The 27,587-nt window shown below is 42.1% G+C and overlaps 4 protein-coding genes across 7 annotated transcripts; 3 read left to right on the top strand and 1 right to left on the bottom strand.

Moving 5' to 3' along the window:
* Positions 1 to 3,651: 3,651 nt before the first annotated feature.
* Positions 3,652 to 5,021, top strand: tmem187 (transmembrane protein 187). The gene has a single exon (XM_023998498.2). It carries the CDS (start codon positions 3,773 to 3,775, stop codon positions 4,535 to 4,537), a length of 765 nt encoding a protein of 254 aa, XP_023854266.1. The 5' UTR covers positions 3,652 to 3,772; the 3' UTR covers positions 4,538 to 5,021.
* Positions 5,022 to 5,023: 2 nt separating this feature from the next.
* On the bottom strand, positions 5,024 to 8,490 carry LOC111971640 (melanopsin). Its single transcript, XM_070446030.1, has 7 exons — positions 8,433 to 8,490; positions 7,201 to 7,346; positions 6,712 to 6,901; positions 6,282 to 6,420; positions 5,800 to 5,964; positions 5,431 to 5,512; positions 5,024 to 5,273 (listed from the first exon to the last, which is right to left on the bottom strand). The coding sequence occupies exons 1-7, from the start codon at positions 8,488 to 8,490 to the stop codon at positions 5,064 to 5,066; spliced, it is 990 nt and encodes a 329-aa protein (XP_070302131.1). The 3' UTR covers positions 5,024 to 5,063.
* Positions 7,934 to 13,243, top strand: ndufs8a (NADH:ubiquinone oxidoreductase core subunit S8a). Of its 3 annotated transcripts, none has more exons than XM_023998499.2 (7): positions 7,934 to 8,001; positions 8,895 to 8,939; positions 9,318 to 9,383; positions 9,679 to 9,768; positions 10,113 to 10,285; positions 12,009 to 12,137; positions 12,376 to 13,243. In XM_023998499.2, exons 2-7 carry the CDS (start codon positions 8,897 to 8,899, stop codon positions 12,505 to 12,507), a joined length of 633 nt encoding a protein of 210 aa, XP_023854267.1. In that variant the 5' UTR covers positions 7,934 to 8,001; positions 8,895 to 8,896; the 3' UTR covers positions 12,508 to 13,243. The 3 variants fall into 3 exon arrangements, with proteins under 3 accessions (XP_023854267.1, XP_023854268.1, XP_070302419.1); XM_023998500.2 differs by having other exon boundaries at positions 7,948 to 7,997; XM_070446318.1 differs by having other exon boundaries at positions 7,984 to 8,012.
* Positions 13,244 to 15,424: 2,181 nt separating this feature from the next.
* On the top strand, positions 15,425 to 23,902 carry LOC111971644 (GTP-binding nuclear protein Ran). 2 transcript variants are annotated; one of them, XM_023998501.3, is made up of 7 exons: positions 15,425 to 15,794; positions 17,590 to 17,648; positions 19,472 to 19,556; positions 20,194 to 20,319; positions 20,526 to 20,713; positions 23,212 to 23,382; positions 23,577 to 23,902. In XM_023998501.3, the coding sequence occupies exons 2-7, from the start codon at positions 17,622 to 17,624 to the stop codon at positions 23,619 to 23,621; spliced, it is 642 nt and encodes a 213-aa protein (XP_023854269.1). In that variant the 5' UTR covers positions 15,425 to 15,794; positions 17,590 to 17,621; the 3' UTR covers positions 23,622 to 23,902. The 2 variants fall into 2 exon arrangements, with proteins under 2 accessions (XP_023854269.1, XP_023854271.1); XM_023998503.3 differs by having other exon boundaries at positions 15,783 to 15,804.
* The last annotated feature ends 3,685 nt before the right edge of the window (positions 23,903 to 27,587 follow it).

Genomic DNA, 27,587 nt, shown 5'->3' on the forward strand with positions numbered 1-27,587 from the left:
GACAGAATGTTAAAATGAGGTGAAATGTAAAGTATTTTTTCCACCAAGTTACATATCTCAAAAAGCACCAAATTCTTGGTGAAGTTGAGCAGAGCCTTTTAGTACTTGATACAGTAGGTGCCCAGCCTGTACGATTCGTCAAACTTCTTCAGGTCACAGGCTCTGGGCATGCCACAGGCTGCATTCTCCTCCTGGAGATTCACTGGGACAGCAGCGCCACCTAGGGGACAATGATGGAATAACTACACGGTTTCACCAGGTAAATTGACTGAGAATAAAGTATATTCTATGACATTACAAAATAAAAAWWAAWAAACATTTTCACAATGACATACTAAAGAAAATCTTACCAGAGTGGACCAGGTTGCTTCTCCCTCTCATCCTCTCTTCTCCTTTTTTTGTCTTTACATTTTATGTATTATAAAGTGTCATCTCACCTCCTCCCTGTGCTTCTCACCCTTACAGATACCGTAACTGTCTTACGTCTGCATTACATTTGGAACACAGTTATACACGTCAATCCAGAGCATCCCAAACATGCTCAATGGTTGACATGTCTGGTGAGTATGCAGGCAAAGGTAGAACTGGGACATTTTCAGCTACCAGGAATTGTGTACAGATCCTTGCGACAAGGGCTGTGCATTATGCGGATAATCATGAAATGCTTTGAAAGGCTGGTCATGGCTCACATCAACACCATCATCCCAGACACCCTGGACGCACTCATATTCACATATCGCCCCAACAGATCCACAGATGATGCAATCTCTATTGCACTCCACACTGCCCTTTTCCACCTGGACCAAAGGACACCTACTTGAGAATCAGGGGTGCGTGCTTAGTCCCCTCCTGTACTGCTTGTTCACCCACGACTGTGGCAATGCACGACTCCAACACCATCAATAAGTTTGCCGACAAGACAACAGTGGTAGGCCTGATCACAGACGACGATGACGCAGCCTATGAGAGAGGTCAGTGACCTGGCAGTGTGGTGCCAGCAGTGGCACCACCGGTTTGTTGCATGTTTTCCATGTTATTTTGGCATTAGTACATGTCACATATCAGTTTGCAAACAATGTAAAAACACATTTATTAAGTGAATAAAGCCGTATACAAARATGGTCTCTTTCTTGCTTTCTTGAGTAAGGCAGCTCCAAAATGCAGGTGTTTCAGTCTAGCTCAGTGCTTTCTTTGGTGGTAACTAGGAAGCTGAAAATATTTGGCATGGGCCCTCAGATCCTAAAAAAGTTCTACAGCTGCACCATCTAGAGCATCTTGACTGGCTGTATCAACACTTGGTATGGCAACTGCTTGGCATCCAATGCAAGGCGCGACAGAGTGTAGTGCGTACGGCCCAGTACATCACTGGGGCCGAGCTCCCTGCTATCCAGGACCTCTATACCATGTGGTGTCTAAGAGGAAGGCTCCATCATTTACGGTGATACAGCCTCTGCAGAAGTCAGGGCATTCATACTTCTTGCACTTCACGTTGCAGTGCAGAGTTGTTGTGAAGGAAGTGAGTTTGTGTTTATACAGGACCTCCCGCCCCCACCTACCGTCAATCAATCATGTCAATGCGGAGCTATACGGAGCCCTCCGTTACAGAATTTGGGAGCTCAATTTGGCCTCTGTGTGCCTCCGGAGGCTCCGCAAATGTGTCACACTCTCCGTACGGGGTCTACGACCACATTTTCAGATCAAGCAGAAGTTGGCTCCTACACTGACATCCCAAAACACACATGCATACCGACGCCACACACACACACTTTCACACTCATCCCCTACGTTGCTGCTTCTGTCTATTATATATATATCCTGTTGCCTAGTCACTTATAGCTATTTCAATCAACAACAAAAGTGATACTTTAAAACTTCTCTAGGATAGGGGGCAGCATTTTCACATTTGGATGAAAAGCATACCCAAATTCAACTGCCAGCTACTCATCCCCAGAAGATAAGATATGCATATTATTAGATTTGGATATAAAACACTCTGAAGTTTCTAAAACTGTTTGAATCATGTCTGTGAGTATAACAGAACTTATTTAGCAGGCGAAACCCCGAGGACAAACCATTCTGAATTTTTTTTTTGAGGTCACTCTCTTTTCAATGGGTTTTCATTGGGAATCCAGATTTCTAAGGTACCTTCTTGCAGTTCCTACCGCTTCCACTGGATGTCAACAGTCTTTAGAAATTGGTTGAGGTTAATCCTTTGTGTAATGAAGAAGTACGGCCATCTTGAACGAGGGTCACTTGAAGTGTACTGTTAGATAGAGGCYCGTGACCAGAAAGCTAGCTACAGTTTGTTTTAATCCTGTATTGAACACAGATCATCCCGTCTTCAATTTTATCGATTATTTACGTTAAAAAATACAAAGTTGTATTACAAAAGTAGTTTGAAATGTTTTGGCAAAGTTTACAGGTAACTTTTGAGATATTTTGTAGTCACGTTGCACAAGTTGGAACCGGTGTTTTTCTGGATCAAACGCGCCAAATAAATTGACATTTTGGATATATATCGACGGAATTAATCGAACAAAAGGACCATTTGTGATGTTTATGGGACATATTGGAGTGCAAACAACAGAAGCTCGTCAAAGGTAAGGCATGAATTATATTTTTATTTCTGCGTTTTGTGTCGCGCCTGCAGGGTTGAAATATGCTTCTCTCTCTTTGTTTACTATGGTGCTATCCTCAGATAATAGCATWGTTTGCTTTCGCCGAAAAGCCTATTTGAATTCTGACATGTTMGCTGGATTCACAACAAGTGTAGCTTTAATTTGGTATCTTTCATGTGTGATTTAATGAAAGTGTGATTTTTATAGTAATTTATTTGAATTTGGCGCTCTGGCTTTTAGCCAAGTGGGACAGTAGCGTCCCGCCTATCCCAGAGGTTTTAAGGAAAATGTTTTTATATATTTTCCAATGTTTTACTTTTATGTTTAGATCAAAATATATACAAGTATATGTAACCGATGTGAAATGGCTAGCTAGTTAGCGGTGGTGCGCGCTAATAGCCTTTCAAACGGTGACGTCACTCCGTTTGAGACCTTGAAGTAGTGGTTCCCCTTGTGATGGGTAACGATGCTTCGTGGGTGACTGTTGTTGATGTGTGCGGAGGGTCCCTGGTTCTCGCCCGGGTCGGGGCGTGGGGACGGTTTAAAGTTAAACTGTTACATTGATGCTGTTGACCCGGATCACTGGTTGCTGCGGAAAAGGAGGAGGTTGAAAGGGGGGTGAATGTAACCGATGTGAAATGGCTAGCTAGTTAGCGGTGGTGTGCGCTAATAGCCTTTCAAACGGTGACGTCACTCGCTTTGAGACCTTGAAGTAGTGGTTCCCCTTGCTCTGCAAGGGCGGCGGCCTTTGTGGAGCGATGGGTAACGATGCTTCGTGGGTGACTGTTGTTGATGTGCGCAGAGGGTCCCTGGTTCGCGCGTGGGGACGGACTAAAGTTAAACTGTTACATATACATGAAGGTGTCTGTAATATAATAAACTTGGCAAAAGCAAATGTAGACATTAATAAACGCATATCAAAACTTCCTACATATTTTTCTTAAACGGTGGGGGAGTGCCAAGATGGAGGCACGGGTCTTCAAAACAGTGCCCATCAGTCATCTAGTGTATAACTCATTGCGCCATCATGTGATTCCAATCCCGGAAAAACAACAGGAAAAGTTTGTGTCGCAACTTGCTCTGTCAAAACATTTAATTTTCCATTCTTTTTAAAACAATTATTGTACGAATGCGTTGGACTATATGATATAACAATGAAGTCTGCATTGTTACACGTTTTAGTTCCCTTTTGTGTTTGTGTCGTTTTGGCGAACACTGGTCTATTCAACAGCGTTTTAGTCGACATAAGCTATGATCACTACGCCGAGAAGACAGTTGACTACCTACCCTGTTACCTGGCAATGCCATTCAACTCCTTGGTCAATTTGGGATACATTTTCATGGGCATTTACTGGCTACTTCAACGGACGAACGGTAAAAGAGACACTAGGGCAGATTACGTCAAAGACATGTTCGCACTCATGGCCATTGCCTACGCACCTGTGCAGTGGGTGCGCCTCGCGACTCTCCTTCGTGCGCCCGCTGTTTTGGACCAGTGGTTCACGCTTCCCATCTTCGCGTGGGTGCTGGTGTGGTGCGATTTTATCGAGCACGGTTGGCGGCCACGGTACGCGTTAACGGTCGAGTTGTGCTCCATTCTCAGCTATGGCCTTTCGCTGGTGCACGACCAAGGGTTCGAGGTGGCCCTCGGATGTCATGTGGCCTTCGCGGTCATCAAAGGTGTAGGGGTAAACCGTAACCATGGGGACTGCCATTCCCGGAGATACCTGGGTCTTGCGGTACTGTCCTGCAGTGGTTTCGTGTTGCTGAAACTGTTGGATCACACCCTGGCCCGATACCGACCGTTCCAACATCTCACTGGACACTTCTGGTCCAAAGTGTGTGACGTTCTGCAGTTCCACTACAGTTTCTGCTTTCTCACGCGCTTCACAAGCATAGCACCAAAACGMACTGAATAGGTCTGWCCATGGATGYTCAATGGCAATAGGTCTGAGTCTGTCTGCAATTAATGTGTGTTAAGTCATTCAATTGTCTTCGTGGACTTAAGGGAGCAGAAATTGTGTAGAAGAAACGTAACCCACTTCAGGGACAAAATGACAAAACTGTGTCGGTCATCCACTGAAGTTATATTCTAGATAGTAGGCCAATCACACCTAATTCAGATTTGAAAAAAATGTAGGTACAGGTAGGCTGGTTTGATAAAATGCAGAGGGGAAAATGCAGCAAGAACTGAGTCAGCCAATGATTTAAGACTGATGAAGATATATTTGTTTTTTTCTTTGTAATTTTAACCAATGCACAACATCTCGTTTGTTAACATCTAATCTCATAAGAAATCAACATCAGTGCAACATATATTTCCAACAAATGTGTAAATATGTCAAAACAATCATTGTCATAATATCTCAAATTGGAGGAATTAAAACTGTTTTATGAGAAATCTTTTAGCCACCAACTTTACATAATTTATTTTGTGGTCAATCTTTACAATTCCAACTTTGTCATGCTTGTCAGCACAGGCTCAGAGAATAATAACTTCCTACTGGTCCAGAACAGAGCAAGTCCCGCCTCCCGGAAGTCCTGATTGGCACAGTAGATGGAGTTCAATCCGAAGTCTAGGTAGGACATAACCGACGACAGGGTTCTCAGCCAATCAGGTGCAGGGGATAGGTCCAGTTTTCCAAGAAGAATCAGCTGTGGGGAAGTGAGGAGTAAAAAATAACCATTGGCTTCAGGGAGGAGAATGGCAAAATGAATCTGAAGAGAGTGTGTGTGTGTGTGTGTGTGTGTGTGTGTGTGTGTGTGTGTGTGTGTGTGTGTGTGTGTATAGATGTTTGTGCGTGTGTGTCACCTCAGACACAGCGAAGGGAGTGTAGCAGAACAGGTAGAAGGCCACAATCAGAGGAGTGACAGAGGAGAGGTCATCTGGGTCACTATGAAGGAGATAGAGAAAGAGCCGTTACTAAGGAAGGTACTAATCTGGTTGCCTTCTTCATCTCCTTTCTATCATCTGCACTGATCTATAATTTTCGAGTATATGTGAATGGAACCTCCATTTCTAGCTTGAAAAAMATGCTTTGGTAAAGCAAGAATGGTGTGCATCAGGAAATTGATGTGCAGTTATTTCACATCAATGCAGATGATGTAAACGAGACGAGGGGGAGGTGACCATTTCAGACTATTACGATGCACCCAAATGCTCACAAATCACAACACATACCTGTCGCAGTTCCTCCRGCAGCAAGCAGCGGTGAAGAGAGAGCAGAAGAGGATGAGGAGGAAGGGGAGGAATATGCAGATGGAGAAAGCACAGAGGATATAGACCAGCATGTCAGAGTAACTGCTCTCCCAGAACACTGCACACAGCATCTCTGCAGGGTCGTACCTGAGAGTTGGAGAGAGACAGAGAMTTCAGAGGCAGGGACGGACCGGACCAAATTCGGCTCMGACATTTCTAACAGACCTGCCTATTTTTTTCCTTGAGGGCCTGACACCAGCCCATTTTTTTCCTTGGGCCCCCATTATTGGCCAAATAATTATAATTCTGTGCAAAACCCCTATTTTAGATTGGCTAACTGGGCTAAAGATAGACCAGGGTACATTGATGGAAGAGAAGATAAATTAACAATGACCTAGTCTGCCTCACTGTATGTCTAGTATGACCCAAATAACTACAAGACCCTCACCACAACCTTCCCTCACCTGATCCAGTTGTAGACCACAGGGATGCTCCCAAACACCACCCCTGTCAACCAGGAAGCCAGGCAAGCCAGAGCCACAACAACAGAGGCGCCTCTTCCTGTGGAGGCCACGCCCTTGGCTCGCTGTACGCAGAGAATCGCTGTGGAGAGGGGAGGAATTCGTRTTTWWWAAAGTAGTGCACTACATAGGCAATAGAGTGCCATTTGGGACACASAATAGATGTAAGTGGATTGAGGATTGTTGAATTGGATGTAAAATATGCATGTGTGAGGAGTGGGTGTTTAGAAGTGAATAATGAGAATGAAAAGTGTGTGTAGAGAAGTTGGTTAGCGCATTAAGTGGTCATCAAAGTCAGTCCCGTAACACTGTTGTTTCTCCAAGTGAAATGCGGATTCAAAACGCCTACAACCTAGGCCCAGGAGAGTCTCACCTATGCTTCCAATAGAGGAAGTGATGAAGGCGAATTTGAGCAAGCTGACGACCTCGCACCATGGTGACCTCTGACCCTTAGTCAACATAGCCAATAGGGAGCCAGAGATGATGAGCAGGGAGGAGCCAAGGTCGGAGAGGGTCAGACTGACGAAGGGGACCCAGTATCTACAGGGAAACTGATCCCTACACTGAGAAAGAGACGGAGAGAGAGATTATTCTATTTCAAGCTTTTTTTATATATATATGGGCTCTGCTCATTGGCATTGCTCGGTGCCTCTTCATCAGCAGATAGAGCTTGTTTGTACTGTGACATTTTGTAAAAAAGTGGCACCATCAGGCAGGCATATGTAAACTATAACGCACTCACAGAAGTAAGCTACAGTCAGAACACTGGGTTACAAAGAGGATATACGAGTCCTTGGTTAGATCTCCTAACAGTAGGTCAGGGAGAGAAGTGTGTGACACAGAGTTAATAACAGTTACCTACCATGATTTTTACCAGTAGTACCAGACAGTTCCCAATGACCCCCAGCACCATCTCCACGCTCAGAACTGCCACCAGCACTGACCTCTCAACCCTTGTCCAGGACTGCTCCAACACTACCGATGTGCTGCTGTTGGCCCAATCGTTCACTGAGCGATGGAGAAGAGAAAGAACAGTGATTATAAGTTATAAAGATATAAATGAATGCAGTCAATTACTGTTGGTTAGTCAAATTATACAATCTTGAAAGCCTCACAATGTGTAGAAAATCATTGCTATTATAGAATAATTAATGTAATTGTAATACAGTACCGTACTTACTTTTAAGACGGCTGGTTAGAGTCCACAACCATGAGGAGATAGAGGYAATTATGGATGGGAGAGTGATGATTACACAAAGTGAGACCGTCATCAAAAACAATCTCCAATTAAAAATATCCTGCTTCATTAGCCACTGGCAAATCCCTTATCAAGCATTGTGTGAGTGAGTGTGTGTGTGTGTGTGTGTGTGTGTGTGTGTGTGTGTGTGTGTGTGTAAAATATCACTACTAAATACTGAATGAAGGACAATCAATTCAAAACAACAACAGTACATTTCAGAATTTCACGTAGCACTGTATTTTAGGATAGAAAATCATATTTTCAAACTTTTGACCTTACCACCTGCGCCACATCAAACATGGCAACTTTTTGACGTCCAACGCGAGATCTCTGTCATAACGTTCTTTGACTTCCTGCCCACGCAAATTGCACTTCTCAAATCGTCCGCTGTTCTGGTTTAGAAGGCCAAATAGCGACAGGTCGGTGAGTTTGAAGTTATTTTATCAACTACATACTTATTTGCAAMGGTTTTAAAGATTTTTTACAACACATAATATCTTTGTTTAAATTTCTACTGCCTTTTGGTACTTGTATGACCGCTGCTTTTACAGCTAAAGCTACATAACGTCAGTCATTGGAAAAGTCCTTGAGGATTTTATGGCTAACCGGTTGTTGCTAGCCGGCTCGCTAATGCTTGTTAGTACCTATCTAACAACATGCATTTGTCATAGCGTAACGCGTTTTGGTAGTATTACATTTTGCTACAATATATCATGTCACGCAGTAAAAAATTGCGTTGAACGGGGCCTGTGTCATCTGGGTAACGTTAGACGGTTGGCTTTTGTTTTCTGGGAAAACAGTTGTCTTGCTGGAACACTCATGTCCTCAACTAGCAAGCTAACGTACTAACTAACCTATGCTGTTAACAGATATMAATTTTAGTGTAGTAGCTTCTTCTCTCTTGTATCGCATGCTGTCGTCACAAGGACCAGCAGYGCTCTGACATAAGGGTCATAATGATCATCACACATGAACGATTTTAGTAACAAGCACACATACTAACCTCTTAGCTATGGAACTTAGTTAGCTATCTACCTATGGTTTGTTTGTTGACAAACAGACAAGTTATTGGATGATAACACAAGGCACATCTTTACATTATGTCATGACAAACAAAGTAAGACCGATACAGGTTTTCTGAATGAGTGCAATGTGTTATCTGGCAACAGATTTCAATAGGTCAGTGACCTTAAAAAAAAYACATTGGCCAATTTATATGCACATACCCTGTATTGCACTTGCGTGTCACATGATTAATAATTACATATTTCTGTTTTTCTTTCCCTACCTCTTCCTGTGTTGTTGGCGTGTTCCAGACATGTCTGCGGCGTTGCGTGTACTATATTCCGTGTCCCGGCCAGGTAAGACCTCACCTGAGGGAGGGATGGATGGATATTGATGGTGTGGTGCACCGCTTTAGTGATAGAGAAGTCACTCTGGTCATCAACAGTTCAAGAGGAAATMTAGGCTATACTCAGTTATTTGGGGTAAACAGTGGATACAGATACCCAAAACACATCTCAACTATCTATGAAGATACTGATTGTAGGTCGCTCTGGATAAGAGTGTCTGCTAAATGCTCTCAATGTAATAATTTAAGACGAGTCAATGCRGTTAGCTGTCAGTGAAGTCTACTTGCTAATTGTTGACCTCTTGTGGTGAAAACACTTCCCTTGTAGCTCCATTTCATCCTCTGCCTTTTAGGTCATAATTTGACTCCTTTCCCCTCCGCCCCACAGGCGCCTTTGRGGCTGGACACAATCTGGTGCGTCCAATCAGTCTGTCGGCCCAGAGAGAGGGATTCAGTAAGTACTGTATCTTACCCCGGCTCTCAAGGTGCGTTCGTTTTGCATCATCGGGTGCACCGGGTGTGCGGCATTTGCGCATTCKATTCGTCCTAAAGGGAAATCTCCACCCATCCGGGGCACCTGGGAATTCAAAACGAGCACACCCAGTGCCTCTCATATACATCTGACCACTGTGATCCCCACAGCTGCCCTTTGTTTGCCTTTGATTAGTATGAATGTTCAGACACGCACTCAACATTCACCTCACTGTCTTTCTCCCTCCCTCTTGCCTTCTCTCTTCCTCTCTCTGTAGAGTATGTGAATGCTCAGGATCTGCCCACAGACATGAAGTCCATAACAGACCGAGCCGCTCAGACTCTGCTGTGGACGGAGCTCTTCAGAGGTCAGTTTCACTCCTGACTCTTCGTGACACCAACCCCCATGTCTGAAACGGTGCTGTATTCCCTATATAGTCCACTACTTTTGACCAGGGCCCGTAGGGTGTCATTTCAGACACAGCCACTGAATAACCTGGTCCCAGGTTTTTTTGTTGCTATTTTGCAAACTCCTATGACAAATTTCATAGGAGTTGACAAGAGGGCACCAAAAGATCAGGGACCAGCCTTGCAATGACTGTGATAAAGGCTACATACTGACAAATTAGTCTTTACCTGAAATCTGTATGGTGCCATTTTGGATGCAGCCAGTGCAGTGTATAACATCACTTCCTGCTTCTTGCTCCCCCAGGACTGAGCATGACCATGAGCTACCTGTTCAGAGAGCCGGCCACCATAAACTACCCTTTTGAGAAGGGGCCCCTGTCGCCCCGTTTCCGCGGTGAGCACGCCCTGCGCAGGTACCCCTCTGGAGAGGAGCGCTGCATCGCCTGCAAGCTGTGTGAAGCCATCTGCCCTGCCCAGGTACATAGAAACACACCTGTGGCCTGTTGCAACGGTTGGGRMTAAAAACGTGGTCTTAAATGCTAGGTCAGGCGTAGCTACGTCAGACTTTGTGATCAGAATTCACACGTTTGCACCAATTCAAAATAAGACTTGTCGTAGCTTAGTCCAGTGTAAGCAATGTGCGTTCATGAGATTTAATGCTTCATAATGATGGTTGCTAGGCTGCGCCCGTTACTAGGCTGTTGCCATCGTGGCAGTTCTAAAATTTGCAAGGCATGTCACTTCCACAGAGAGAACAGTCCATCCCTTTGCATAGCCCACCACTATGCATGAACCTTTTCTTAACCACAACTAGATGGACCCATAAAGAGTTACTGTGAGAATTAATTATATATATTTTTTACTTTTATTTAAATCGGGAGCCCATTGAGACAAGGGTCTCATTTTCAATAGTGCCCTGAGGACAACAAATTCAACACAAACATTACCCCCAAAAGTGTGTGTATATACACACCTATGCCTTCAAGGMTTTTTRTTTATTTGTACTATTTTCTACATTGTAGAGTAATAGTGAAGACATCAAAACTATGAAATAACATGGATTATTTTATTTTTTACATTTAACCTTTATTTAATAGGCAAGTCAGTTAAGAACAAATTCTTATTTCAAATGCAGAACAACAGGTTTTTACCTTGTCAGCTCGGGGATTCGATCCAACAACCTTTCGGTTACTGGCCCAATGCTCTAACCACTAGGCTACCTYCCAGAATCATGTAGTAACCAAAAAATTATGTGAAGTGATCTACGGTACTTGAATGAGGACCAGCCAACCTTTTTGATACAGGGTGCATGCGTATTAAATCCAAATGCGCATATATTTATAGGTGGGAAACCTATCTTTAGTCCAGATGACTCGCCTGTTGTTGTTTTTTTACCACTGATCAGACCATTTTGATAGCATGTTATGTAGCCTATAACAAGTTGATGATTTTTCTGTTTACTCACCTAGTAGCTTACTCCAGACCAAAAGCCTGTGACTTGTCCGATGTGATTTGGTTTCACCGAATCTCCTTCTGTATATTTGGTTAATTGGTCTCTGGCTGGGAAAATAAGTGGAGGTGCCAGCTCATTTATTKGTTTGCTCATCTATTGCTGATCAGAAACATTTTAGCATGCTATAATGTTGCCCAKATCTACAATATTATTTTGCTAATGACTCGTGCGTAGGCAACTCCAACAGTCAGTGGAGGCTGTGAAATACGAACGCGAGATTCACCTGCTTTTTAAAATGGATGACTGTTCTTTCTATCGGTATCATGAAGACAGTTTGAATTGAACACCCTACGCCGCCTGCTCCCTGCTAGACCGCTCATAGAAGGCTTGCTCCCAGGTGGTGCAGCGGGTATCATTTTTTTMGGTCCGGCGTTGAGCGCATTTTACGTCGGYCGTAGAGTTACGGCCCAACTGGTGCAACCGGCCCCTGTAGTGTTAACACTCCTGAACTATTCGCATCTGCATATCCCTAACCCTCCCAGGGTATCAAAACACCTGCACTTTGCAACGYAAATAACTCCATGGCTGRGTCCAAAATTGGTACACGTACATAGACCCCTGCATAGTGCACCCTATAGGCCCTGGTCAAAAGAAGTGCACCGTTTACCGTTTCCTATGTCTGCTATACCACAACACCTTCAGGCTCACTGCCCTAAACATGATTTACACACCCCCCCCATTACATAGGCCATCACCATCGAGGCAGAGCCCCGATCGGACGGCAGCAGGAGGACGACGCGCTACGACATCGACATGACCAAGTGTATTTACTGTGGCTTCTGCCAGGAGGCCTGTCCTGTTGACGCTATCGTGGAGGTGAGCTTTACCTTCTACCTCTCTACTATGGTCGGTGTCCCAAATGGCACCCTATTCCCTACTTAGTGCYTTACATTTGACCAAAAGGAAATTGCCATTTGGCACAAAACCCCTCTACTATAGCTTCCTCTGTAGATGTCTGGCCGTTATGATCCCTGTGACTGAGGTTGGCGTAAAGGACCTGTAAAACTATTTGGTTTGGTGTCTCCCCTCTCTCTTTCACCTCTATCTCCCTCAGGGCCCCAACTTTGAGTTTTCCACAGAGACTCATGAGGAGCTGCTCTACAACAAAGAGAAACTGCTCAACAACGGAGACAAGTGGGAGGCCGAGATCGCTGCCAACATACAAGCTGATTACCTCTATCGATAGACCGGCTGGTGCGCAGATACACACACACCCACACACCGACCGACTGACTGACCGACCGTACTCTGTTGATAACCATGAAACGCACACAGATGCGGTATGACAGACTGGCACACACATTGTATAGATATCCGTCAGCCTCTTTGACACAGACACACGTCCATCCATACTGTACAGTTGATCCAGATCAATGGTTCACACCCAGATATGTTTCCAGAGATCCAGACAGCACCGTTTATCTATATTGCATATATCTATACTGCATAAATATTGAATGTGACTTGGATGAATAGGACAAATAAACAGCAGGAACCCACAGCTCTCCAGAACGAGGTCTGTGTGGACCACTGTATTAATAAGCTCAGTTCACCCACAGAGAGAAGCACCCTCAGTCTCCTGTACCGGCAGCCCGCCCACAGATGCCTATCCTGGGGCACATTCAATAGGGATACGTTGTGGAAATTTGCAGAAAGAAATGACYTGAATAGAGTTGACATGATTCTTTATTCTACTTGTCAGAGAGGCATSTTTGTTCTACGTACCATATTTCTATCTGAACGTTCCACAATGCTGTGCCCTACTGAACGCACCCCTGATGTCTTTCCTCAACAGTACTGTTTATCTGATTCGAGGTAAGATATTGCCCCTACCCTAACCTGAACCATTATGGGGGAAAGAGAACAATCTCATGTGCTAGTGGTTAGGGACAACTACCTACTTTGTGTTCCAAATGGCATCTTATCTCCTATATAGTGCACTACTTTTGACCAGGGCCCATAAGATTCTGGTCAAAAGTAATGCACTATTTAAGGAAGAGTGTGCCATTTGGGACGCATTCCTACTCTGTTTTAAGGGCAGAATGTTATCATTTTGTCAGAAAGCGTTACACAACCAGTTTGTACATGATAGACTCAGGCTCGATTATAATATCCTCAAACTAGTAGATATATTAGCCTGCTGCCAACACGAAGTTAAATGGGGGTTTGTTGTCATGAGAATTGTACAAAGGTTAAATACTTGTGGACGTCAAATTATGTAAAATAAAATAKAAAATTCAAATGGCCTGCGGTGTCTTCTTTTATAGGCCCAGTGCAGTAAAACAATTTATTATCCTGTATTTTATATWTTTCCACACTGAGGTTGGAATAGTAATGTGAAATTGTGGCTAATTCCCTTTAAGTATAAGAGCTGTTAGAAAAGACTGCCTGTTTTGGTGAGATGGAGTTTTGGCCTGCCAGGTAACATCACCAGATGTTAAATTAGATATATATAATATGCCAGTTAGCAGATGTTTTCATCCAAAGCAACTTACAGGCATGCATGCATACATTTTATGTATGAGACTCCAGAAATCGAACCCACTACCCTGATGGTGCAAGCACCAGGCTCTACCAACTGAGCCATACAGGACCAGTTACTGTAAGCTTCTTACATTACCACAAAAATACTTTTAAAGAGCTGAAGCAAGCCCCACAACTTCACTTGTCAAGTTACCATCTTGTTTTGTCTCGTTCTTGATACCGTTTTTTTGACTGATTTCATGTCAATGTTAATATGGCTAACATTAGCTAGCTAGCTAACCTCCAAACGAGCTTCAATGCCATACAACACTCCTTCCGTGGCCTCCAACTGCTCTTAAATGCTAGTAAAACTAAATGCATGCTCTTCAACCGATTGCTGCCAGCCCGCCTAGCATCACTACTCTGGACGGTTCTGACTTAGAATATGTGGACAACTACAAATACCTAGGTGTCTGGTTAGACTGTAAACTCTCCTTCCAGACTCACACTAAGCATCTCCAATCCAAAGTTAAATATAGAACTGGCTTCCTATTTCGATGTCATTTACAAAATGGCCTCCAACACTCTCCTCAGACTACATCCAATTTGCTATCACAGTGCCATCCGTTTTGTCACCAAAGCCTCACTACATATTCGTCGCCAAACCCACTGGTTCCAGGTCATCTATAAGTATTTTCTAGGTAAAGCCCCACCTTATCTCAGCTCACTGGTCACCATAGCAACACCCACCCGTAGCACGCACTCCAGCAGGTATATGTCACTGGTCATCCCCAAAGCCAACACCRCCTTTGGCCACCTTTCCTTCCAGTTCTCTGCTGCCAATGACTGGAATGAATTGCAAAGCTAGAGACATATCTCCCTCACTAACTTTAAGCATCAGCTGTCAGAGCAGCTTACCGATCACTGTATCTGTAAATAGCACACCCAACTACCTCATCCCCATACTGTTATTTATTTTTTAGCGCTTTTTCACCCCAGTATCTCTACTTGACTGTACCTTTGTTTATCCCATGTGTAACGCTCTGTTTTTGTCGCACGGCTTTGCTTTACCTTGGCAAGGTCGCAGTTGTAAATTGTTCTCAACTGGCCTACCTGGTTAAATAAAGGTGAAATTAAAAATAAAAAAATTCCTGAAAATAATTATATATTTGAGAGAAGTGCTCATTGAATACAGTGTACAAAACATTAGGAACACCTTATGAGTTTGACCCCCCTTTGCCCTCAGAACAGCCTCAATTCATTGGGCATGGACTCTACAAGGTGTCAAAAGCTTTCCACAGAGATGTTGGCTGATGTTGACTCCAATAATTACCAAAATTGTGTCAAATTGGCTGGATGTCCTTCGGGTTGTGGACCATTCTACATARACACAGGAAACTGTTTGAGTGTGAAAACCCAGCAGCGTTGCAGTTCTTGYTGCACTTAAACCAGTGTACCTGGCACCTACTACCATACCCTGTTCAAAGACACTTAAATCTTTTCTATTGCACATTCACACTCTGAATGGCACACATACACAATCCATGTTACAAGGCTTAAAAAATCCTTCTTTAACCTGCCTCCTTCCTTTCATCTACACTGATTGAAGTGGATTTAACAGGTGTCATCAATAAAGGATCATAGCTTTCACCTGGATAGTCTGTAATCGGAAGAGGTGTTCCGGATGTTTTGTTTTGTACACTCACTCGGTGTAGTTTACATGTTGTCATCAATCTAAGCCAATCCCGTCTTGTTTGCCCCATAGTTGTGCACCTGTCACTTTTGTTGCTAAACAACCAACCCGTCTATTGGAGAAGCAGTTCCTATATTCATATTGTACTGTCTTTGATTTTTTTTTTAACTCAACAACATTCTCTCGCAACCATGTCAGAGACCACGTGATACAGGCAACAAAAAAACGTCACATACATTAGCCAAATTCATCGAAGGTGCTTGAAGGCCCATAGCACCTTTAGCGCCTAGCTAGCTATTCCATCCGACACCGTGGGGGTAAGTGGACGTAAGAGTTTAGAAAATATGACCCATTTAATCTGCCATGTCAAAACACAGACATCAATTAAAATATCTGAATACAAGATTAGAGTTATTGTATTGTGTTGACACTCATGCCTCGTCCTAAACAAAGTGTAGCTGTCTAATGTTAGCTAGCTAACGTTTGATAGTTTGTTAGTATAGTCAGAAGACATTGGTTCCCAGTGGCGCGAGCTAGAGATAGCTAGCATATCAACTTGTTACTCTCGAGCTGCAATTTCAGTGTGTCATGCAGAGTTGTAAATGCAACACTTTTGTTTTGGTACATTTTCGTAAAAATAAATGATTAGGTACTGGACCATGTGTAACGCGAAGCCTCATGAAAAAGTGCTGTAACTCGCTAAATATGGGGGTTGACTGGACTTCCAATTGCATTACACATGTGCTGAAACTATAGCACGTTATAACTGCAGCAATACGGTGTGTACAGTTGGACCACTTCCATTAGGCTMATTTCCATTGGCCCAGGTTTATTCGACAAACGCAATGTTGCAAATAAAGTAATTGCAACGTAATGAAAACGGTAGATATAATGGATATTTTCTAAATATCGACAACATTTGTATTCGTATGACGTGTGTATTTTTCTTTAATCTAAATTTCTGTATTGGGGGGGTCAAGGTGTTATAAACATTGACTGATTTACTTATGAACTGTAACTCAGTAAAATCGTTGACATTTTAGCATGTTGCGTTTATATTTTTGTAAAGTATATTTTCTATGCAAACTATAATTGTTGACAAAAAGACACGATGACGTCTTTCTGCACGTGAGTTTGGCTAGCCAACGTCGCCATGACATCGCTTAAAAGCGTCATCTGGGATTTCTATTGGAAAAGCAGTTTCTGACTGTCTTGGATACTAGGCTTCGTCATTGTTTTTCAACCTGGACTCTGGGGTAGACGTAACATAGTAAATGTACATTTGTRTCCTTCCCTTTGGTAGGATATGTTACATTTCGTAAGGGAAGGAAATTCATTTGTGTATGTCCGTCATCCATTTCGCATTATATGTTACGAATTACAACTCGTATTTGTAATTTGCAATACGTATATGTTACGAATTACAATGTATTGTGGCTAACTTTATCTAGGTGGCTAATGTTAGTTAGGGGGTTATGGTTAGGTTTGAGTTAGGTTTAGGGGAAGGTTTATAGCTAACAGCCTAAGTAGTTGCAAAGTGRTTCCTAAAATGCTAAATTTGTCCGRGATGAGATTTGAACGCTCAACTTTTGGGTTGCTAGACGTTTGCGATATGCACCTACCCATCCACACCGACCAACCAACCTCCTTTCGTGTTTACCTCAAGTAACTTTGTCTTATTAACCATGCCAAACGTAACATATCACACTGATTTGAGTGTCCTGGATTTATTTTTACTGTGTTACGCCTAGTCTGAGACCAGGCTGGTTTTTCAGCCTCCACCATGTCCAAAACGCATTCATATTGCTTTCCTAGTGCCAAGACAGTCATGTCAACCAAGCATCAATAACTGAATAATATGGGATTTACTCAAGTAGTTAACACTAATAGGACATGGTGTCTGTAGTCACTTTTGGCAGGTATTGTTGTGAAGCCACATCACACCAGCAGCACCCCTTGTGGCTTCTTCTATTGATGATTGATACTGTATTTTTGAGCAGAGCCCTATGGTCTCTAGTCAAAAGTAGTGCACTATAAAGTGAAACGGGTGCCATTTGGGACACAAACACTGCCCATTATTAACCCGTTCTTCTTCTCCTCTTGTTATTTCAGCATATAATCACCAACACAGAGAACATACTGCTATGGCAGAACCAGATGTACAATTTAAGGTGAGTCTTTGACTGTGTCTAATGGCACCCTACTCCCTATATAGTGCACAACTTTTGACCATGGCCCATAGGGCTCTGGTCAAAAGTAGTGTACTAGACCTACAGTTGCAAGAAAAAGTATGTGAACCCTTTGGAATTACCTGGATTTCTACATAAATTGGTAAACATTTTTATCTAATCTTTCTCTGTCACAACAATAGACAAACACAGTGTGCTTAAACTAATAACACACAAGTTATTGTATTTTTCTTGTCTATATTGAATACATAATTTAAACATTCACAGTGTAGGTTGAGAAAAGTATGTGAACCCCTAGGTTAATGACTTCTCCAAAAGATAATTGGAGTCAGCTTAACTGGAGTCCAATCAATGAGACGAGATTGGAGATGTTGGTTAGAGCTGCCCTGCAATCTAAAAACACTCACAAAATGTGAGTTTGCTATTCACATTAAGCATTGCCTGATGTGAACTAGGCCTCGAACAAAAGAGATCTCAGAAGACCTAAGATTAAGAATCGATGACTTGGATAAAACTGGAAAGGGTTACAAAAGCAACTCTAAAAGCCTTGATGTTCATCAGTTCACGGTAGGACAAATTGTCTATAAATGGAGAAAGTTCAGCACTGTTGCTACTCTCCCTAGGAGTGGCCATCCTGCAAAGATGACTGCAAGAGAACAGCACAGAATGCTCAATGAGGTTAAGAAGAATCCTAGAGTGTCAGCTAAATACTTACAGAAATCTCTGGAACATGCTAACATCTGTGTTGATGAGTCTACGATACTTAAAACACTAAACAAGAATGGTTTTCATGGGAGGACACCATGGAAAAAGCCACTGCTGTCCAAAAAAAACATTGCTGCAAGTCTGAAGTTTGCGAAAGAGCACCTGGATGTTCGACAGTGCTACTGGCAAAATATTCTGTGGACAGATGAAACTAAAGTTGAGTTGTTTGGAAGGAAGGAGCACACAACACTATGTCTGGAGAAAAAAAGGCACTGCACACCAACATCAAAACCTCATCCCAACTGTAAAATATGGTGGAGGGAGCATCATGGTTTGGGGCTGCTTTGCTGCCTCAGGGCCTGGACAGCTTGCTATCATCGACGGAAAAAGGAATTCCCATGTTTATAAAGACATTTTGTAGGATAATGTAAGGCTCTGTCTGCCAATTGAAGAGCAATAGAAGTTGGGTGATGCAACAGGACAACGACCCAAAACACAGAAATAAATCAACAGAAGAAAATAAGACTTCTGGAGTGGCCCAGTCATAGTCCTGACCTCAACCCGATTTGAGATGCTGTGGCATGACCTCGAGTGGTTCACACCAGACATCCCAAGAATATTGCTGTACTGAAACAGTTTTGTAAAGAGGAATGGTCCAAAATTCCTCCTGACCTTTGTGCAGGTCTGATACGCAACTACAGAAAACGTTTGGTTGAGGTTATTGCTGCCAAAGGATGGTCAACCAGTTATTAAATCCAAGGGTTCACATACTTTTCCCACCCTGCACGATGAATGTTTAAACGGTGTGTTCAATAAAGACATGAAAACGTATAATTGTTTGTTATTAGTTAAGCAGAAATGTGTTTGTCTATTCTTGTGACTTAGATGAGATCAGATCAAATTGTATGACCAATTTATTCAGAAATCCAGGTTATTCCAAAGTTTTTCTTTTTTTTTTTGCCACTGTATATAGGTGTCATTTGGGATACACACTTTGGGTTGGAATTGTTCCTTCGTCTAGCACTAACCAGTACTACGTTGGTGTTTAGTTGCTATTCCTTTTGACCAATGTGTTCTTTTAACTACCGTCCGTGTTTCAGCTAGTGTTGTGCGGAGATGGAGGCACAGGAAAAACCACCTTCGTGAAGAGGCATTTAACGGGAGAGTTTGAAAAGAAATACGTTGGTGAGTTTCTTAGTCCAGACAGTCCTCTGTTCCCCTTCTCTCTCTCAGCTTTACATACCTCTTTTCGTCTTCGTCTTCTGCTCCTTCTGCTTCCACCATACCTGCAATCAATAATCAGACTTAATTCTCTCCTGAGGGAAATTTAGTTAGTAGGCGAACTTTATAATTGTAGACAAAAAAAGACGCAATGACGTGTTTCTGCGCATGAGTTTAGCTAGCCAACGTGGAAAAGCAGTTTCTGACTGTCTTGGATACGATTCTTCATCATTGTTTTTCTAACCTGGACTCTGGGGTAGACGTAACATAGTAAATGCACATTTGTCTCCTTCCCTTTGGTAGGCTATGTTACGTTTCATAAGGGAAGGAAATTTATTTGTGGATGTCCGTCATCCATTTCGTATGATATGTTACGAATTACAATATATGTATAATATATTGTATATATATATGTTATATAATATAACATATGTAATTTGCAATACGTATATGTTACGAGTTACAATTTATTGTGGCTAACTTTAGCTAGGTGGGTAGCGTGATTTAAAAAAAGAAAATGCAATCCATACAAGATTTTAAACCGTTCTAGATCCCTGAACCATGGCTGACCTGCCCCTTGCTCCCCCTCTTCCCTTTGTAGCGACTCTGGGAGTAGAGGTGCACCCCTTGGTCTTCCACACCACTCGAGGGACCATCAAGTACAACGTCTGGGACACAGCCGGCCAGGAGAAGTTTGGGGGGCTCAGAGATGGCTACTACATACAGGGTACGTCACATTTGTGTGGGTCACATGTCTGTGTATTGTATTGTAGTACATACAGAGTAGGTCACATCCTGTCCTCAAATCTCTACACAATCTTACCCTCTAGTGCAAAATGACTCGGATGGGTACGGGCACCACACACTTAACAATTATCTGATACACTCGATCACTCTCCCCCTTCCACTCTTCTCTCCCCTATCTCTCTCCAGCCCAGTGTGCGATCATCATGTTCGACGTCACATCTCGCGTCACCTACAAGAACGTGCCCAACTGGCACCGCGACCTAGTGCGCGTCTGCGAGAACATACCCATAGTCCTGTGCGGAAACAAGGTGGACATCAAGGACAGGAAGGTCAAAGCCAAGAGCATCGTGTTCCACCGCAAGAAGAACCTTCAGGTAACTGCGGCAACGCCAGCCCGACGCACATGTTAAGATAGGTGTGTTAGTTGACAGGTAAAAAAAACACTGTCTCTACAAGTATATACAGTTGAAGTCGGAAGTTTACATACACTTAGGTTGGAGTCATTAAAACTCGTTTTTCAACCACAAATTTCTTGTTCACAAACTATAGTTTTGGCAAGTCGGTTAGGACATCTACTTTGTGCATGACACAAGTATTTTTTTCCAACAATTGTTTACAGACAGATTATTTCACTGTATCAGAATTCCAGTGCATCAGAAGTTTACATACACTAAGTTGACTGTGCCTTTAAACAGCGTGGAAAATTCCAGAAAATGATGTCATGGCTTTAGAAGCTTCTGATAGGCTAATTAACATAATTTGAGTCAATTAGAGGTTTACCTGTGGATGTACCTTTCAGCAGGGCAATAACCTAAAAAACAAGGCCAAATATACACTGGTTGCTCTGGTTGCACTCAGTGCCTCTTTGCATGACGTCATGGGAAAATCAAAATAAATCAGCCAAGACCTCAGAATTAAAATTGTAGACCTCCACAAGTCTGMTTCATCCTTGGGAGCAATTTCCAAACGCCTGAAGGTAGCACGTTCATCTGTACAAACAATTGTACGCAAGTATAAACACCACGCAGCCATCAAACTGCTCAGGAAGGAGACGCGTTCTGTCTCCTAGAGATTAATGTACTTTGGTGCGAAAAGTGCAAATTAATCCCAAAACAACAGCAAAGGACCTTGTGAAGATGCTGGAGGAAACAGGTACAAAAGTATCTATATCCACAGTAAAAACGAGTCCTATATCGACAACCTGAAAGGCTGCTCAGCAAGGAAGAATCCACTGCTCCAAAACCGCCATTAAAAAAGCCAGACTACAGTTTGCAACTGCACATGGGAACAAAGACCGTACTTTTTGGAGAAATGTCCTCGGGTCTGATGAAACAAAAGCAGAACTGTTTGGCCATAATGACCATCGTTATGTTTGGAGGAAAAAGGGGGAGGTTTGCAAGCCGACGAACACCATCCCAACCGTGAAGCACAGGGGTGGCAGCATCATGTTGTGGGGGTGCTTTGCTGCAGAAGGGAGTGGTGCACTTAACAAAATAGATGGGATCATGAGGCAGGAAAATTGTGGATATATTAAAGCAACATCTCAAGACATCAGTCAGGAAGTTAAAGCTTGGTTGCAAATGGGTCTTCCAAATGGACAATGACCCCAAGCATACTTCCAAAGTTGTGGCAAAATGGCTTAAGGACAAAAGTCAAGGTATTGGAGTGGCCATCACAAAGCCCTGACGTCAATCCCATAGAAAATGTGTGGACAGAACTGAAAAAAACGTGTGCAAGCAAGGAGGCCTACAAACCTGACTCAGTTACACCAGCTCTGTCAYGAGGAATGGGTCAGAATTCATCCAACTTATTGTGGAAGGCTACCCAAAATGTTTGACCCAAGTTAAACAATTTTAAAGGCAATGCTACCAAATACTAATTGAGTGTATGTAAACTTCTGACCCACTGGGAATGTGATGTAAGAAATAAAAGCTGAAATAAATCATTCTCTATCCTATTATTCTGACATTTCACATTCTTAAAATAAAGTGGTAATCCTAACTGACCTAAAACAGGGCATTTTTACTAGGATTAAAAGTCAGGAATTGTGAAACTGAGTTTAAATGTATTTGGCTAAGATGTATGTAAACTTCCGACTTCAACTGTATGCCTCAGCTGGAGTGCTGTGTCTGCAGTGTTTCTCCCTTCCTTGGTTCCTATTCTTCAAAATAGCCACTCTTTGTCTTGATGACAACTTTGCACACTCTTGGCATTCTCTCAACCAGCTTCCTGAGGTAGCCACCTGGAATGCATTTCAATTAACAGGTGTGCCTTGTTAAAAGTTAATTTGTGGAATTATTTTTCCTTAATGCGTTTGAGCCAATCACTTGTGTTGTGACAAGCTAGGTGTGGTATGTGGAAGATAGCCCTATTTGGTAAAATACCAAGTCCATATTATGGAAAGAACAGCTCAAATAAGCAAAGCGAATCACAATCACCCGACCTCAACCCAATTGAGATGGTTTGGTATGAGTTGGAACCCAGAGTGAAGGAAAAGCAGCCAACAAGTACTCAGCATATGTGGGAACTCCTTCAAGACTGTTGGAAAAGCCTTCCAGGTGACTATCTCATGAAGCTGGTTGAGAGAATGCCAAGTGTGTGCAAAGCTCTCATCAAGGAAAAGGGTGGCTATGTTGAAGAACCTCAAATATTTTGGGGGGGTTACTACATGATTCCATATGTGTTATTTCATAGTTTTGATGTCTTCACTACTCTAAATTGTAGAAGAATTAAATAAAAACCCATGAATGAGTAGGTGTTTATAAACCTTTGACTGGTTGGGTGTGTGTGTGTGTGTGTGTGAATGAGAGAGCGAGAGAGAGCCTGGATAGAGAAGACCATACCTAATTGAGTGACTCCACCTCCCCATCAGTACTACGACATCTCAGCCAAGAGTAACTACAACTTTGAGAAGCCCTTCCTGTGGCTGGCCAGGAAGCTGGTAGGAGACCCCAACCTAGAGTTTGTGGAGATGCCAGCCCTCGCCCCCCCGGAGGTTGTCATGGACGCCTCCCTGGCCGCACAGTACGAGAACGACCTTAAAGTGCGTACACGCATGCAGAACACACACACATGCAGAAGTCGCACACGCTATACACCGTACACACACACAGGTTTCAGTGTTTGAAGTGTTATTTAATTTAATAGTTTTTATTTACTTCAGGAACTTGCATACAAGTATTTAGTTTTACAGGTGATTTWAAATAATGAATACACAATTTTTCCTTACGCCTCCAGGTTGCTGCAGAAACTGCGCTTCCAGATGAAGACGACGACCTTTAACCTGTGACCTCGCTGGCCTCCAGTGTTCTGGGAGCGTGCCCTATTGCTGACCTTAACCCTTGACCTTTAATTGTAAAAGCCTTCCCCAATGTTTTGTTTTTGTGTTTCAAACTGAAACTGTATGTCTGGTAGCGTGAAGATTTCAGTAGAAGTTTAGACTGCTCAAAGTAGGCATTACTCACACACGCATACAAATGAAAGACTTTGTATGCTCGCTGTACTATACTGACTAAGGGTGATATGAAATCACACTAAATTAAAAAAATATATTTAAATACAAACTAGCTGCTGTGTCAATTCATGTGAACAAAATCGGTATGTCGAATTTAGCAAAAATCACATTTCACTTGCTTCTGGGTCTACCTGGTTGATGTTTGACAGCATTTTATTCTACGGCTGTGGTGTGGTTGACGGGGATTGATAATGTACAAGTTCCACAACATAAAGTTGTATAGTAAATACATTAATACATGTGTACAATAATCCATTTGTACAGTGCCTTCAGAAGGTTTTCGTACACCTTGACTTAGTCCACATGTGTTGTAGCCTGAATTGAAAATGGATTAAATTGACAGCAAAAAATTGTCACCCATCTACACGCATCCCTGTATCACAACCGGCAATGTTTGGGAGTCCCATAGGGCGGCGCACAATTGGCCCAGCGTCAAGGGTTTGGCCGGTGTAGGCCGTCATTGTAAATAAGACTTGCATAGTTAAATAAAGGTTCAATTAAAAAAAAGTTTAAAAACGTAATTACAAAGTTTATTTAAAAAAAWATATATATATATAAAAAATGTAACATTAGTATTCATGGTTATGGATTTGCCTCAAACATAACGCTTTATTTAGGAAATAAAGTTAATTTCTTTACCACATTTTTCAATTTTAATTTAGTGCATTGCAAAAGGATGCATGTTCTGGAATATTTTTATTCTGTGCATTCTTCCTTTTCACTCTGTCATTTAGGTTAGTATTGTGGAGATCAACATTGTAGTTACTATCACAGACATTCAACTCTAACTGTTTAAAAAGTCACCATCGGCCTCATGGTGAAATCCCTGAGTGGTTTCCTTCCTCTCCAGGAACTGTTAGGAAGGATACCTGTATCTTTGTAGTGACTGAGTGTATTGATACACCATCCAAAGTGGGGAGGACGGGCTTGTGATAATGGTTGGAGCGGAATCTGTGGAATGGTATCAAATGCATCAGTCACATGGTTTCCATGTGTTTGATGCCATTCCATTTGGCTCCATTCTAGACATTATGAGCCTTCTCTCAGCAGCCTCCAGTGAAATTCCCCATGCTCAAAGGGATATATTCAATGTCTGCTTTTAAAAAATATATATATATATWWTTTTTTTTATACAGATCTACCAAAAGGTGCCCTTTATGAGGCATTGGAAAACCTCAATGGTCTTTTCGGTTGAATCTGTGTTTGAAATTCATTGCTCTACTGAGGGACCTTACAGATAATTGTATGTGTGGGGTACAGAGATGAGGTAGTCATTCAAAAATCATGTTAAACACTATTATTGCACACAGAGTGAGTCCATGTAATGTAATATGTTAAGCACATTTTTACTCAACTTATTTAGGCTTGTCATAACAATGGCGTTGAAAACTTACTCACTCGAGACATTTCAGCTTTTCTTTTTTAAATTAATTTGTAAACATTTCTAAAATATAATTCCGAGTTGACATTATCAGGTGTTGTGTGTAGGCCAGTGACACAATCTAAATGTAATCCATTTTAAATTCAGGCTGTACCACAAAATGTGGAAAAAGTCTAGGGATGTGAATACTTTCTGAAGGCACTGTAGGTATTTTTCTCCACATGTTGTGTTCTATCATGAAAAGTTGTCTTGACAAGTTGTTCTCTTGAGAAACAACCAGCAGACAGGATGTACATTGAGTGGCCTAATATATTGGTACCCTTGCACTTTTCTTAAATAATTCATAATTGTCTAAAATACATTTAAATTTAAAATAACTCCACACCTGGTTATTTGAATTTCCACATTGCAGAACCAAATACAATTTCAGAAAATAAATCTATTGACAAAATTATTAGCACCCAGCACTAGTACTTGGTTGCACAGCATTTGGTCWGCATAACTGCCGCTTATTGCAGCCCTCAATGAGCTTGCTGTACCTTTCTACTGGCAACTTTGCCCACTCTTCAGCTGTAAATTGCTCCCAATTCTTCAATGTTTGATGGTCGCCTTTGACCAACTGCTGTTTTCAGATCTTGCCTTAGGTTTTRGACGGGACTCAGATCTGGACTCATTGCCAGTGTTTCTTCTTGAACCATTCCTGGGGCTTCTTTATGTGTTCTTGGGGTTGTTGTCCTGCTGGATACCCACGACCTTTGACAGAGACCTCGTTTTTGGAATCCGGGTTGAACACTGCACTCCAAAACTCCTTGATAATCTGCTGATTTCATGATGCCTTGCACATGTTCAAGGCCCCCAGTACCAGAGGCAGCAAAGCAGCCTCACAGTATTATCAAAAAAACTCCCATGTTTGGTTGTAGGGAGGGTGTTATTTTCTTTGAATGCTTCATTTGGTCATACATTACTGTATGTATTGTTTTTCAACTGGAGAAGTAAAAAAAAAATGACTGGAGTGAAGGGTGACAATATTTTAGGCTGCAACTGTACCCAGGGATTGCACATACTGTCAAGACAAACCCAGAGGGTTTGCAACCTTTTATGTGTAAGAGGTTGAGACATCAGAAAAGAGGAAATACATGGGAGATTAGGATGGAGGTATGGAATAGGTATATAAGGAGGCAGAGCGGAGTGAAAGAGAGCATCTGAGGCAAGTAGAGGAAAAAGGCGGTGACATTTACACACACCAGGGTAAAACCCAAATGTTTGATTCTGTAATGAGAAAATGCACCTCTTTTCCAACGTTTTTCCACCTCTTTCTGTTTGCTTTCTCGTTTGTCTCCGTGTTCTATGTATTTCTCATCAAAAAAAAATATATATATATATAATAACTTTGCTCTTTTTCCAACAGCTGAAGAGAAGTGAAGATCCCATGATGCTCCTCGGGCCATCTGCCATGGTGCTCAATGGCCTAAACTCTACAGGTACAGTAGCCTGCCCTCATCATTTTAACACCACAGTGACTGATGTAGATTCTCTCAACAGAATATATATTTTGAGGGCCAGATACTCTGACCCAGATTAAGCCTAGTCCTGGACTGAAAAGCATGCGAAAATGAGAATCTCCATGGGAAGTTCTGTCTGCCCCATCAAAAAATATATAGTATAGTATACATGTAAATACTATAGTATTCACTGTATCGTTTTTGCTGACTTTACTGTAGTATTTACTGTAGTAATGTATACTGTTTTATTTACTGTAGTATTTACAGTTAATTATAGTATAAATACTGTCGTAAAATATAACTGTAGTCAAATCTGTCGATGTGCCCTTGAGCAAGGCACTTAACCCTAATTGCTCCTGTAAGTCATTTTGGATAAGAGCGTCTGCTAAATTACTAAAATGTAAATGTATATACTGTAGCATTTAATGTAGTGTTTTTGCGGATATTACTGTACTATTTGTTTTATTATCTTAGATATAGAATTCAAGGCTTTCTCCTTCAGGAAACCTACTGGAGAAATACTAAGAGCTAATTTTCCATAACCTGTAGGTAGGACTGGGGTCTGAACAGACCCCGGCGCTTCTGGTCTTTTCTATAACCTGTAAAGAACTCGGTCTATACTTTGCATGTAGGTTTCTCACTTATGGGTGGAACAAATTGCGATATGGGGAATGGGCAGGGTATATGCAAATAAGATACTCTAGTATTTACTATAGTTTTTTTTTTAAATGGAGTGCTTTTGCAGACTGCAGTGTTTGTGGATAATACTGTAGTATTTACTATAGTATTCTACAGTTTACTACAACATTCTATAGTAAGTACTACATATGGTCGAGGGATACTACAGTGTG

The sequence above is a fragment of the Salvelinus sp. IW2-2015 genome, linkage group LG13, assembly GCF_002910315.2.
Source record: "Salvelinus sp. IW2-2015 linkage group LG13, ASM291031v2, whole genome shotgun sequence".
NCBI classification, from domain to species: Eukaryota; Metazoa; Chordata; class Actinopteri; order Salmoniformes; family Salmonidae; genus Salvelinus; species Salvelinus sp. IW2-2015.